The sequence below is a fragment of the Poecile atricapillus genome, chromosome 34 (assembly GCF_030490865.1).
Source record: "Poecile atricapillus isolate bPoeAtr1 chromosome 34, bPoeAtr1.hap1, whole genome shotgun sequence".
NCBI classification, from domain to species: Eukaryota; Metazoa; Chordata; class Aves; order Passeriformes; family Paridae; genus Poecile; species Poecile atricapillus.
Genome location: NC_081282.1, coordinates 3468124 through 3479801, shown reverse-complemented (window position 1 = coordinate 3479801; position 11678 = coordinate 3468124). Strand labels below are relative to the sequence as shown.

At 58.0% G+C, this 11678-nt stretch overlaps 3 protein-coding genes across 6 annotated transcripts; 2 read left to right on the top strand and 1 right to left on the bottom strand.

The window, feature by feature from the left end:
* Positions 1 to 16: 16 nt before the first annotated feature.
* On the top strand, positions 17 to 1456 carry LOC131590697 (uncharacterized). Its single transcript, XM_058860962.1, has 3 exons — positions 17 to 77; positions 344 to 1107; positions 1221 to 1456. Exons 1-3 carry the CDS (start codon positions 17 to 19, stop codon positions 1371 to 1373), a joined length of 978 nt encoding a protein of 325 aa, XP_058716945.1. The 3' UTR covers positions 1374 to 1456.
* A 966-nt stretch (positions 1457 to 2422) lies between these two features.
* LOC131590617 (uncharacterized transmembrane protein DDB_G0289901-like) lies at positions 2423 to 3803 on the top strand. Of its 3 annotated transcripts, none has more exons than XM_058860877.1 (2): positions 2423 to 2946; positions 3013 to 3803. In XM_058860877.1, the coding sequence occupies exons 1-2, from the start codon at positions 2462 to 2464 to the stop codon at positions 3677 to 3679; spliced, it is 1152 nt and encodes a 383-aa protein (XP_058716860.1). In that variant the 5' UTR covers positions 2423 to 2461; the 3' UTR covers positions 3680 to 3803. The 3 variants fall into 3 exon arrangements, with proteins under 3 accessions (XP_058716860.1, XP_058716859.1, XP_058716861.1); XM_058860876.1 differs by having other exon boundaries at positions 2423 to 3236; positions 3291 to 3803; XM_058860878.1 differs by having other exon boundaries at positions 2423 to 3104; positions 3174 to 3802.
* Positions 3804 to 4845: 1042 nt separating this feature from the next.
* LOC131590619 (translational activator of cytochrome c oxidase 1) lies at positions 4846 to 10534 on the bottom strand. 2 transcript variants are annotated; one of them, XM_058860883.1, is made up of 7 exons: positions 10241 to 10534; positions 9142 to 9242; positions 7507 to 7640; positions 6369 to 6519; positions 5414 to 5702; positions 5110 to 5164; positions 4846 to 4940 (listed from the first exon to the last, which is right to left on the bottom strand). In XM_058860883.1, exons 1-7 carry the CDS (start codon positions 10503 to 10505, stop codon positions 4856 to 4858), a joined length of 1080 nt encoding a protein of 359 aa, XP_058716866.1. In that variant the 5' UTR covers positions 10506 to 10534; the 3' UTR covers positions 4846 to 4855. The 2 variants fall into 2 exon arrangements, with proteins under 2 accessions (XP_058716866.1, XP_058716867.1); XM_058860884.1 differs by lacking the exons at positions 4846 to 4940; positions 5110 to 5164 and having other exon boundaries at positions 5271 to 5702.
* Between the last annotated feature and the right edge of the window lie 1144 nt (positions 10535 to 11678).

Here is an 11678-nt window from a genome sequence, read left to right as displayed (position 1 = left end):
GGCGTCGTTGAGATCAATGGGAGGGTTTGGTCCTCCAAGGAGGCCAGAGCGGCTCCGGACCGGAAATCACCATCGAGGTGACGCGAGTGTGACAGCGCGGACCGGAAGTTACCATAGAGTTGGGAGGGTGTTCGTTAAAGCTAACGGAACTCGCGGTCCTCCGAGCGGGCCAGAGCGGCTCAGAGCCGGAAATACCCGTTCGTTTCTTCGGTTAAAACACACGAAAAAGCCAAAAAAAGCATCAAAACGCAAATCCGTGACGTCATAACGTCCTAAAACCGGATTTTTGGGGTGAAAACCCCGTTTTTCCACATTTTTATTTGGGTTACGTCGCGTTTTTGAGGCGACTTCCGGTGGTGTTCCCTCATTTCCGTTCCCCCCGCGCTCACTTCCGGTCCCACCCGCTTCGTTCCGACCCCGGTGAGTCCAAAAATCGCCGTTTTTTGCCCCAAAATCGCCGTTTTTTACCCCAAAATCGCCGCTTTTCGCCCCAAAACCAGCGGGGGGAGGGGGAGGGGAAACCTCCGTGAGAATTTCCAGCCAAAATTGCGGTTTTTTCTTTCCATTTTTCCCGATTTTCCCCGATTTTTCCTCAAAAGGGAACCCCGGGATTCGGGCGGGGAGAATTTGGGGCAAATTTGGGGAATTTTGGGAAAATTTGGGAAAATTTGGGGATTTTGGGGGAAATTTGAGGAAATTTGGGGTTTTTTTGGAAATTTGGGGCAATTTGGGGAATTTTGGGTCGATTTGGGCAAAATTTGGGGCAATTTGGGGAAATTTGGGGAATTTTGGGAAATTTTGAGGAAATTTGGGGCAATTTGGGCGAAATTTGGGGAAATTTGGGAAATTTTGGGAAATTTAGGGACAATTTGGGAAAATTTGGGGAAATTTGGGTCAATTTGGGCCAATTTGGGTCGATTTGTGCCAATTTGTGTCAATTTGGGTCAATTTGGGTCAATTTGTGCCAATTTTGGTCACTTTGAGCTCGATTTGGGTCATTTTGTGCCAATTTGTGCCAATTTGGGTCAATTTGTGCCAATTTTGGTCAATTTGGGCTCAATTTGTGCCAATTTGGGTCAATTTGAGCTCAATTTGAGTCAATTTTGGGTCAATTTGTGTCAATTTGGGTCAATTTGTGCCAATTTTGGGTCAATTTGTGCCAATTTGGGTCAATTTGTGCCAATTTTGGGTCAATTTGAGCCAATTTTGGTCACTTTGAGCTCAATTTGTACCAATTTGGGTCAATTTGGGTCGATTTGTGCCAATTTGGGTCAATTTGTGCCAATTTGGGTCAATTTGAGCTCAATTTGGGTCAATTTGAGCTCAATTTGAGTCAATTTTGGGTCAATTTGTGCCGATTTTGGTCAATTTGAGCTCGATTTGAGCCAATTTTGGGTCGATTTTTGCCAATTTTGGCCAATTCTCACCAACATTTTTCCTCTCTCCTCTCTCCAGTGTCCACCCAGTGTCCACTCACTGTCCGGCCATGCCGCGGCCGCGTCCGGCCGAGCGTTACCGGCAGCGCTGGCGCCGGCTGCGCCGCGCGGGGCACGGCCGGGCTCCCTTTGGGGCAATTTCAGCTCAATTTGGGAAAATTTGTGCCAATTTCGCTCAATTTGGGCTCAATTTGGGAAAATTTGGGTCAATTTGAGCTCAATTTGGGTCAATTTGTGCCAATTTGGGTCGTTTTGGGTCCATTTGGGTCAATCCAAGACCAATTTGTGCCGATTTGGGTCAATTTGGGTCAATTTGTGCCAATTTGGGCTCAATTTGTGTCAATTTGAGTCATTTTGGGTCAATTTGGGTCAATCCAAGACCAATTTGTGCCGATTTGGGTCAATTTGTGCCAATTTGTGCCAATTTGGGCTGGATTTGGGTCAATCCAAGACCAATTTGAGTCAATTTTGGGTCAATTTGTGCCAATTTGGGTCAATTTGTGCCAATTTTGGTTAATTTGAGCGCAATTTGTGCCAATTTGGGTCAATCCAAGACCATTTTGGGCTCAATTTGTGTCAATTTGGACCAATTTGGGTCAATTTTGGGTCAATTTGTGCCAATTTGGGTCAATTTGTGCCAATTTTGGTCAATTTGTGCCAATTTGTGCCAATTTGTGCCAATTTGGGTCAATTTGGGCCAATTTGGGTCAATCCAAGACCAATTTGGGTCAATTTGAGCTCAATTTGAGTCAATTTTGGGTCAATTTGTGCCAATTTGTGCCAATTTGTGCCAATTTGGGTCAATTTGTGCCAATTTGGGTCAATCCAAGACCAATTTGGGTCAATTTGTGCCAATTTGGGCCAATTTTGGGTCGATTTGAGCCAATTTTGGGTCGATTTGAGCCAATTGTGGGTCGTTTTTTGCCAATTTTAGGTCAATTTTTGCCAATTTTGGCCAATTCTCACCAACATTTTTCCCCTCTCCTCTCTCCAGTGTCCACCCAGTGTCCACTCGTTGTCCGGCCATGCCGCGGCCGCGTCCGGCCGAGCGTTACCGGCAGCGCTGGCGCCGGCTGCGCCGCGCGGCGCGGGCGCTGGTGCTGGAGAACGGCGCCCTCTGCGACGAGGTCGCCCGGCTGGAGGCCAAGTGGCTGCGAGCCCGCGGCCAGCGGCGATTCCTGCTCGGACGCCTGCTCGGACACCGCGCCCGAGCGGCCGGAGAGGCGGTCAAGCGGCCGAGGAGAGCCCGGACGGCTCCGGCCAGGGGGAGGGGGGGTGGGGCAGCGGTCAGTGGTCAATGGTCGGCGGGGTCCAAGGATGACCAGTGGTCATCGGGGTCCAAAAATGACCAGTGGTCATCTGGGTCCAAGAGTGACCAGTGGTCATCTGGGTCCAAGAGTGACCAGTGGTCAGCTGGAGGAAGAGCTGGAAGCAAGGATGACCAGTGGTCAGAGGGGTTGAAGAGTGACCAGTGGTCATCTGGGTCCAAAAATGACCAGTGGTCATCTGGAGGAAGATCTGGATCCAAGAGTGACCAGTGGTCATCTGAGTCAAAGAGTGACCAGTGGTCATCTGGCTCCAAGAGTGACCAGTGGTCATCTGGCTCCAAAAGTGACCAGTGGTCATCTGGAGGAAGATCTGGATTGAAGGATGACCAGTGGTCAACTGGTGGAAGACCAGTAGGGTCCAAGGATGACCAGTGGTCATCGGGCTCCAAGAGTGACCAGTGGTCATCAGGCTCCAAGAGTGACCAGTGGTCATCGGGCTCCAAGAGTGACCAGTGGTCATCGGGCTCCAAGAGTGACCAGTGGTCATCGGGCTCCAAGAGTGACCAGTGGTCATCTGGAGGAAGAGTGGCCCCCAAGGACGACCAGCGGTCAGCAGGAGGAAGAGCAGCGGTCACCAAGGATGACCAGTGGTCATCTGGCTCCAGAGCGACGTCCGGCGGGCTCCGGCCGCTCCAGGAGCCCCGTCCGGCCCGAGATGACCGCAAGGCCAACGCCGAGGGCTCGGGACGGCGGCGCGGCCGCGAGGAGGAGGAGGAGGAGGAAGATGACCGCGAGGAGGACGAGGATGACCGCGAGGAGGACGAAGATGACCGCGAGGAGGACGAGGATGACCACGAGGAGGACGAGGATGACCACGAGGAGGACGAGGAGGAGGAGGAGGAGGAGGAAGGGGCCGCTCTGGCCTTTGGCTACTCCGACCTTTTCCTGGGTAGCCCTGCGGGCTCGGACGAGTGACCAATAAATGACCGCGGCCGGAGGGGCTCGGACGGGCCCTGGGCGAGCCTTGGGAGTTCTTTGGCCACTCCTGGTGACCACTTGACCACCCCCAGTGACCATTTGACCACCCCAATGACCCCTTGACCACCCCCAGTGACCACCTGACCACCCCCAATGACCACTGACCACCCCCAGTGACCACCCCCAGTGACCACTGACCACCCCTGGATGACCCCTTGACCACCCCCAGTGACCACTGACCACCCCTGGATGACCCCTTGACCACCTCCAGTGACCCCTTGACCACCCCAATGACCACTTGACCACCCCCAGTGACCACCCTGATGACCCCTGGCCACCCTTGGTGACCACTGGTCACTTCTTGACCACCCCCAATGACCACTGACCACCCCCAGTGACCACTGACCACTCCTGATGACCCCTTGACCACCCCCAATGACCACTGACCACCCCCAATGACCCCTTGACCACCTCCAGTGACCCCTTGACCACCCCCTGATGACCCCTGGTCACTTCTTGGCCACCCCTGATGACCCCTGGCCACCCCTGGTGACCACTGACCACCCCCAGTGACCCCTTGAATGACCACTGACCACCCCGATGACCACTGACCACCTCCAGTGACCACTTGACCACCTCCAGTGACCACTTGACCACCCCAATGACCCCTTGACCACCCCTGGATGACCCCTTGACCACCCCTGATGACCACTGACCACCCCCAGTGACCACCTGACCACCCCTGGATGACCACTTGACCACCCCCAGTGACCATTTGACCACCCCTGGATGACCCCTGGCCACCCCTGATGACCACTTGACCACCCCCAGTGACCACCTGACCACCCCCAGTGACCACCCTGATGACCCCTGGCCACCCCTGATGACCACTGACCACTCCCCAGTGACCCCTGGTCACTTCTTGACCACCCCCAGTGACCACTTGACCACCTCCAATGACCACTGACCACCCCCAGTGACCACCCCTGGTGACCACTGACCACCCCTGGATGACCACTTGACCACCCCCAATGACCCCTTGACCACCCCTGGATGACCCCTTGAATGACCACTGACCACCCCTGGATGACCACTTGACCACCCCAGTGACCACTGACCACCCCCGATGACCACTGACCACCCCCAGTGACCCCTTGAATGACCACTGACCACTCAGTGGCCGTAGCCGGGCTCAGGCCGGCGTTTATTTCCCAACACCCCCCGCGTCCGGCGGGGACTGACCACCCCAGAGTGACCACTGGAGTGACCACCAGAGTGGCCATGACTGGACTGACCACCCCAGAGTGACCACTGCAGTGACCACTGCAGTGACCACCACTGGAATGACCACTAGAGTGACCACTTTAGTGGCCACCGGTGGATTAACCACCACCAGAGTGACCACTGGACTGGTCACCACCAGTGACCACCAGTGACCACCAGTGGAATGACCACTGCAGTGACCACCAGTGGACTGACCACTAGAGTGACCACTAGAGTGACCACTACGGTGACCATCAGTGGGGTGACCACTGGAGTGACCACTGGAGTGACCTCCTGTGGACTGACCACTGCAGTGACCACCACCAAAGTGACCACTGGAGTGACCACTACAGTGACCACCAGTGGACTGACCACCATTAGAGTGACCACTGGAGTGACCACCACTGGAATGACCACTAGAGTGACCACTTAAGTGACCACTTGAGTGACCACCAGTGGATTAACCACCACCAGAGTGACCACCAGAGTGACCACTGGACTGGTCACCACCAGAGTGACCATCACTCCCGGAGTGACCGCCGGCGTCCTCCGGCCGCTCGTCGATGTCGTGGAAGAGCCGGACGATGTCCGGCCGCTCGGCCAGAGCGTCCAGGAGCCGTCCGGCCGCTGTCCTGGCACCTTCGGCCAAGGTCAGGAGTGACCGCGGCTGGAACTCGACGGTGGCCGAGAGCGGCCGGAGCCCTGCGGCCACCAGGCCCTGCCGGACACTGCCCAAGGCCGAGGGGTCACACAGGAACTGCGGGGGAGGGGAGAGGGGTCAGCCAGGGGTCACTCAGGGGTCACTCAGGGGTCAAGGGGTCACTCAGGGGTCAAGGGGTCACTCAGGGGTCAAGGGGTCAAAGGAAGGGTCAAGGAGTGACCAATGGTCATTGGGAGGGGTCAAGGGGTCACTCAGGGGTCAAGGGGTCACTCAGGGGTCACTCGGGTCAGGGGGTCATTGGGGTGGTCAAGAGGTCATCAGGGGTGGTCAAGGGGTCTGGGGAGGGGTCAAGGAGTGACCAGTGAGTGACCAGAGCCCCCTGGGAGTGACCAGTGAGTGACCAGTGAGTGACCAGAGCCCCCCAGACCGGTCAGTGAGTGGCCGGAGCCCCCTGGGAGTGACCACTGAGTGACCAGAGCCCCCTGGGAGTGACCAGTGAGTGACCAGAGCCCCCTGGGACCGGTCAGTGAGTGACCAGAGCCCCCCTGGGAGTGACCAGTGAGTGACCAGAGCCCCCCAGACCGGTCAGTGAGTGGCCAGAGCCCCCTGGGACTGACCAGTGAGTGACCAGAGCCCCCTGGGAGTGACCAGTGAGTGACCAGAGCCCCCTGGGAGTGACCAGTGAGTGACCAGTGAGTGACCAGAGCCCCCCAGACCGGTCAGTGAGTGACCAGAGCCCCCCTGGGAGTGACCACTGCCCACCTTGAGCTCGTCCTCATCCTCGGCCACCACGTCCTGGGCTCCGGCCACCGCGGCCGCCTCCAGCGCCGCCTCCATGGCCACGGCCTGGCCGGACACTCGGACCACGCCCACGGCCTGGAAACTGTGCTGGACACCCTCGGCCAGAGAGCTCCTGAGTGACCACAGAGTGACCACTGAGTGACCACTGAGTGACCGCTGAGTGAGCACTGAGTGACCGCTGAGTGACCGCTGAGTGATACTGAGTGACCACTGAGTGACCACTGAGTGATACTGAGTGACCGCTGAGTGAGCACTGAGTGACCACTGAGTGACCACTGAGTGACCACTGAGTGACCACTGACCACTGAGTGACCACTGAGTGACCACTAAGTGACCCCAACCCCCCCCCAAAGTGACCCCAGAGTGACCCCAGGTCCCCCAGAGTGACCAAAACCCCCCCAGAGTGACCATGAGTGACCACAACCCCCCCAAAATGACCCCAGAGTGACCCCAACACCCCCAAAATGACCCCAGGCCCCCCAGAGTGACCCCAACCCCCCCAGAGTGACCCCAGAGTGACCCCAACACCCCCAGAGTGACCAAAAACCCCCAAGAATGACCCCAGAGTGACCCCAGAGTGAGCCCACCCCTCCCAAAATGACCCCTGGGTGACCCCAGAGTGACCCCAGGCCCCCCAGAGTGACCCCAGAGTGACCCCAACACCCCCAGAGTGACCCCAGAGTGACCCTGAGTGACCAAAACCCCCCCAGAGTGACCCTGAGTGACCCCAGAGTGACCCCAACCCCCCAAAATGACCCCAAAATGACCCCAGAGTGACCCCAGAGTGACCCCAACACCCCCAGAGTGACCCCAGAGTGACCAAAACCCCCCAAGATGACCCCAAATGACCCCAGGTCACCCCAAAATGACCCCAAAATGACCCCTTATGACCCCTGGGTGACCCCAGAGTGACCCCAACACCCCCAGAGTGACCCCAGAGTGACCCCAGAGTGACCCCAGAGTGACCAAAACCCCCCAGAGTGACCATGAATGACCCCTGGGTGACCCCGGAGTGACCCCAACCCCCCCAAAATGACCCCTCATGACCCCTGGGTGACCCCAGAGTGACCCCTCCCCCACGCCAGCGGTCAGCACTGACCCGTGACGTCCCAGCAGTGTCCGGAGCTCGGCCTGGCTGCGCCGGACGTTGTCGGTCAGCACGTCCAGGAGCAGCGCTGACCCCCCCGGACCCCTGACCCCCAACAGCAGCCGGGACCCCGCGGCCGGACGCTCCTGTGGCCGGAGAGTGGACACTGGTCAGTGGTCAGTGGTCACTCAGTGGTCAGTGACCCCCCCGGACCCCTGACCCCCAACAGCAGCCGCGACCCCGCGGCCGGACGCTCCTGTGGCCGGAGAGTGGACACTGGTCAGTGGTCAGTGGTCACTCAGTGGTCAGTGACCCCCCCGGACCCCTGACCCCCAACAGCAGCCGCGACCCCGCGGCCGGACGCTCCTGTGGCCGGAGAGTGGACAATGGTCAGTGGTCAGTGGTCAGTGTGGTCACTGTGGTCAGTGGTCAGTGGTGGTCAGTGGTCAGTGGTCACTCAGTGGTCAGTGTGGTCAGTGGTCACTCAGTGGTCAGTGGTCAGTGGTCACTCAGTGGTCAGTGGTCAGTAGGGATGGTCAGTGGTCACTCAGTGGTCACTCTGGTCAGTGGTCAGTGACCCCCCGGACCCCTGACCCCCAACAGCAACCGGGACCCCCGCGGCCGGACGCTCCTGTGGCCGGAGAGTGGACAATGGGCAGTGGTCAGTGTGGTCACTGTGGTCAATAGTCAGTGGTCAATGGTCAGTGTGGTCAGTGTGGTCAATGGTCAGTGGTCAGTGGTCATTGGTCACTGTGGTCAGTGGTCACTCAGTGGTCACTCTGGTCAGTGGTCAGTGACCCCCCAGGACCCCTGACCCCCAACAGCAACCGGGACCCCCCGGCCGGACGCTCCTGTGGCCGGAGAGTGGACAATGGGCAGTGGTCAGTGTGTCTGGAGAGTGGACAATGGACAATGGTCAGTGGTCAGTAGGGATGGTCAGTGGTCACTCAGTGGTCAGTGGTCACTCTGGTCAGTGGTCAGTGACCCCCCCGGACCCCTGACCCCCAACAGCAGCCGCGACCCCCCGGCCGGACGCTCCTGTGGCCGGAGAGTGGACACTGGTCAGTGGTCAGTGGTCAGTGTGGTCACTGTGGTCAGTGGTCAGTGGTGGTCAGTGGTGAGTGGTCAGTGGTGGTCAGTGGTCAGTGGACACTCAGTGGTCACTCAGGGGTCAGTGGTCACTCAGTGGTCACTCAGTGGTCACTCAGGGTGGGTCAGTGGTCACTCAGTGGTCACTCAGTGGTCAGTGGTCACTCAGGGTGTGTCAGTGGTCACTCAGGGTGTGTCAGTGGTCACTCAGTGGTCAGTGGTCAGTTGGTCAGTTGGTCACTCACCCTCAGTGCCCTGTCGATGGTGTTTTTGGGGACGTTGTGTTTCCGGCACAGCTCCAGCGCCGGGTCAGTGGTCACTGTCAGTGTCAGTGGTCACTCAGTGGTCAGTGGTCAGTGGTCACTCAGGGTGTGTCAGTGGTCAGTTGGTCAGTGGTCACTCAGGGGTCAGTTGGTCAGTGGTCAGTGGTCACTCAGTGGTCACTCACCCTCAGTGCCCTGTCGATGGTGTTTTTGGGGACGTTGCTGTGGTCACTGTCAGTGTCAGTGGTCAGTGGTCACTCAGTGGTCACTCAGTGGTCACTCAGTGGTCACTCACCCTCAGTGCCCTCTCCACGGTGTTTTTGGGGACGTTGTGTTTCCGGCACAGCTCCAGCGCCGTCGCCAGCGCCGCGTTCTGGGCGGGGTCGGGGCCGCCCTCTGCGGGGGGAGGGGACGGGGACACGTCGCGATAGTCGCGATAGAGACGCCATGTCGCGATAGTCACAATATGGCGGCCATGTCGCGATAGTCACAATATGGCGGCCATGTCGCGATAGTCACAATATGGCGGCCATGTCGCGATAGTCGCAATATGGCGGCCATGTCACAATATGGCGGCCATGTCGCGATAGTTGCAATATGGCGGCCATGTCGCGATGGTCACAATATGGCGGCCATGTCGCGATAGTCGCAATATGGCGGCCATGTCACAATATGGCGGCCATGTCGCGATAGTTGCAATATGGCGGCCATGTCGCGATGGTCACAATATGGCGGCCATGTCGCGATAGTCGCAATATGGCGGCCATGTCACAATATGGCGGCCATGTCGCGATAGTCACGATATGGCGGCCATGTCGCGATAGTCGCGATAGAGACGCCATGTCACGATATGGCAGCCGTATTGCAATAAAGCCGCCGTGTCACGATAGTCACGATATGGCAGCCATGTCGTCATAGGGCGGCCATGTCGCAATATGGCGGCGATGTCGCGATACTCGCAATATGGCGGCCATGTCGTGATAGTCACAATATGGCGGCCATGTCGTGACAGGGCGGCCGTGTCGCGATAGCCCCGACAACCCCGATAACCCTGATAACCCCGTATCGCGATAGCCCCCAGCCCTCTCCCACCCCCCCATATCGCGACATTCCCCAGCCCTCTCCCCTCCCCCGTATCGCGATATCCCCAGACCCCTCCCCCCCATATCGCGACATCCCCATACCCCTCTCCTCCCCCCCTATCGCGATACCTCCCGGCCCTCCCCTCCCCCCATCTCGCGATATCCCCAGACCCCTCCCCTCCCCCCCCATATCGCGACAGCCCCTCCGCTATCGCGACACCTCCAGACCCCTCCCCTCCCCCCCTATCGCGACAGCCCCGGCCCCTCTCCTCGCCTCCCCTATCGCGACATGCCCCCCCGCTATCGCGACACCTCTGGCCGCCGCCCGCAGCAGCTGCGCCATCCTCTGGAAGAGGCGGCTCCGCTCCGCGTCCCGCGGGCCCTTCACGTTGCGCACCTTGGACCAGCGGTTGTGTCCGGCCATGGCCCGGCCCGGCCCCGCCGGGAGCCCCGGGAGGAGCCCCGGGAGCCGCGGGGGGAGCCCCGGGAGCCGTGGGGGGAGCCCCGGGGAGCCCCAAATCGAGGCCCGGGGCTGCCCCAGGAACCGGGGGAGGCGTAGGCCCAGCGCGGCCGACATGGCGGCGGCGTCTCTTCCGGTTTCTGCCGGGCGGGAGGCGGGGTTCAGGACTTCCGGTTCCGGTGAGAGAGCGCGCGGGGGGTGATGGGAAAGCGAGGCGGAGAGGGCGCGGGGGTTGTTTTGCATAGCCACGCCCCCTCAGTGTCCATATATGGAGTTGATTTGCATAGCCACGCCCCTATTTGCCATATATGATGTTTATTTGCATAGCCACGCCCCCTCAATGACCATATATGGGGTTTATGGTGTTAATTTGCATAGCCACGCCCTCTCAATGATCATATAGGGGGTTGTAGGGGGCTGTTTTGCATAGCCACGCCCCCTGATTGCCATATATTGGTTTAATTTGCATAGTCACACCCCTCAATGACCATATATGGAGGTTTAAGGTGTTAATTTACATAGCCACGCCCCCTAATTGCCATATATATGTATAATTTGCATAGCCACGCTCCTTCAATGGCCATATAGTGGTTAATTAGCATAGCCACGCCCCCTTAATGGCCAAATAGGGTGTTGTAGGGGCTGTTTTGCATAGCCACGCCCCCTATTTGCCACATATGGAGTTGATTTGCATAGCCACGCCCCCTCACTGGCCATATATGGGGGTTTATGGGGTTAATTTGCATAGCCACGCCCCCTATTTGCCATATATGGGTTTAATTTGCATAGCCACGCCCCTTCAATGGCCGTACATGATATTAATTTGCATAGCCACGCCCCATCCATGTCCAAAAATGGTGTTAATTTGCATAGCCACACCCCCTCAATGGCAACATATTGGATTCATGTGGTTAATTTGCATAGCCACGCCCCCTCAGTGGCCATATATTGGTTAATTAGCATAGACACGCCCCCTCAATGGCCATATATAGGGTTTATGGCATTATTTACATAGCCACGCCCTGTATTTGCCATATATGGGTTTAATTTGCATAGCCACACCCTCTCAATGGCCATATATGGGGGTTGATGGGGTTAATTTGCATAGCCACGCCACCTCAATGGCCATATATGGAGGTTTATGGGGTTAATTTGCATAGCCACGCCCCCTCAATGGCCATATATGGGGGTTTATGGGGTTGATTTGCATAGCCACGCCCCCTTAATGGCCATATAGGAGGTTGCAGGGGCTTGTTTTGCATAGCCACGCCCCCTCAATGACCATATATG

Coding starts and splice junctions, on each gene's coding strand:
- LOC131590697 (XM_058860962.1), top strand. CDS start 17: ATGGGAGGGTTTGGTCCTCCAAGGAGGCCAGAGCGGCTCCGGACCGGA. Junction 78..343: donor GACCGGAAATCACCATCGAG/GTGACGCGAGTG, acceptor CGCGTTTTTGAG/GCGACTTCCGGTGGTGTTCC. Junction 1,108..1,220: donor TCAATTTGAGTCAATTTTGG/GTCAATTTGTGT, acceptor GGTCACTTTGAG/CTCAATTTGTACCAATTTGG.
- LOC131590617 (XM_058860876.1), top strand. CDS start 2,462: ATGCCGCGGCCGCGTCCGGCCGAGCGTTACCGGCAGCGCTGGCGCCGG. Junction 3,237..3,290: donor GTGGTCATCGGGCTCCAAGA/GTGACCAGTGGT, acceptor CTGGAGGAAGAG/TGGCCCCCAAGGACGACCAG.
- LOC131590619 (XM_058860883.1), bottom strand. CDS start 10,505: ATGTCGGCCGCGCTGGGCCTACGCCTCCCCCGGTTCCTGGGGCAGCCC. Junction 5,165..5,413: donor CTCTGGTGGTCACTCTGGTG/GTGGTTAATCCA, acceptor GTGGTCACTCTA/GTGGTCAGTCCACTGGTGGT. Junction 4,941..5,109: donor TCCACTGGTGGTCACTGGTG/GTCACTGGTGGT, acceptor TGGTCACTCCAG/TGGTCACTCTGGGGTGGTCA.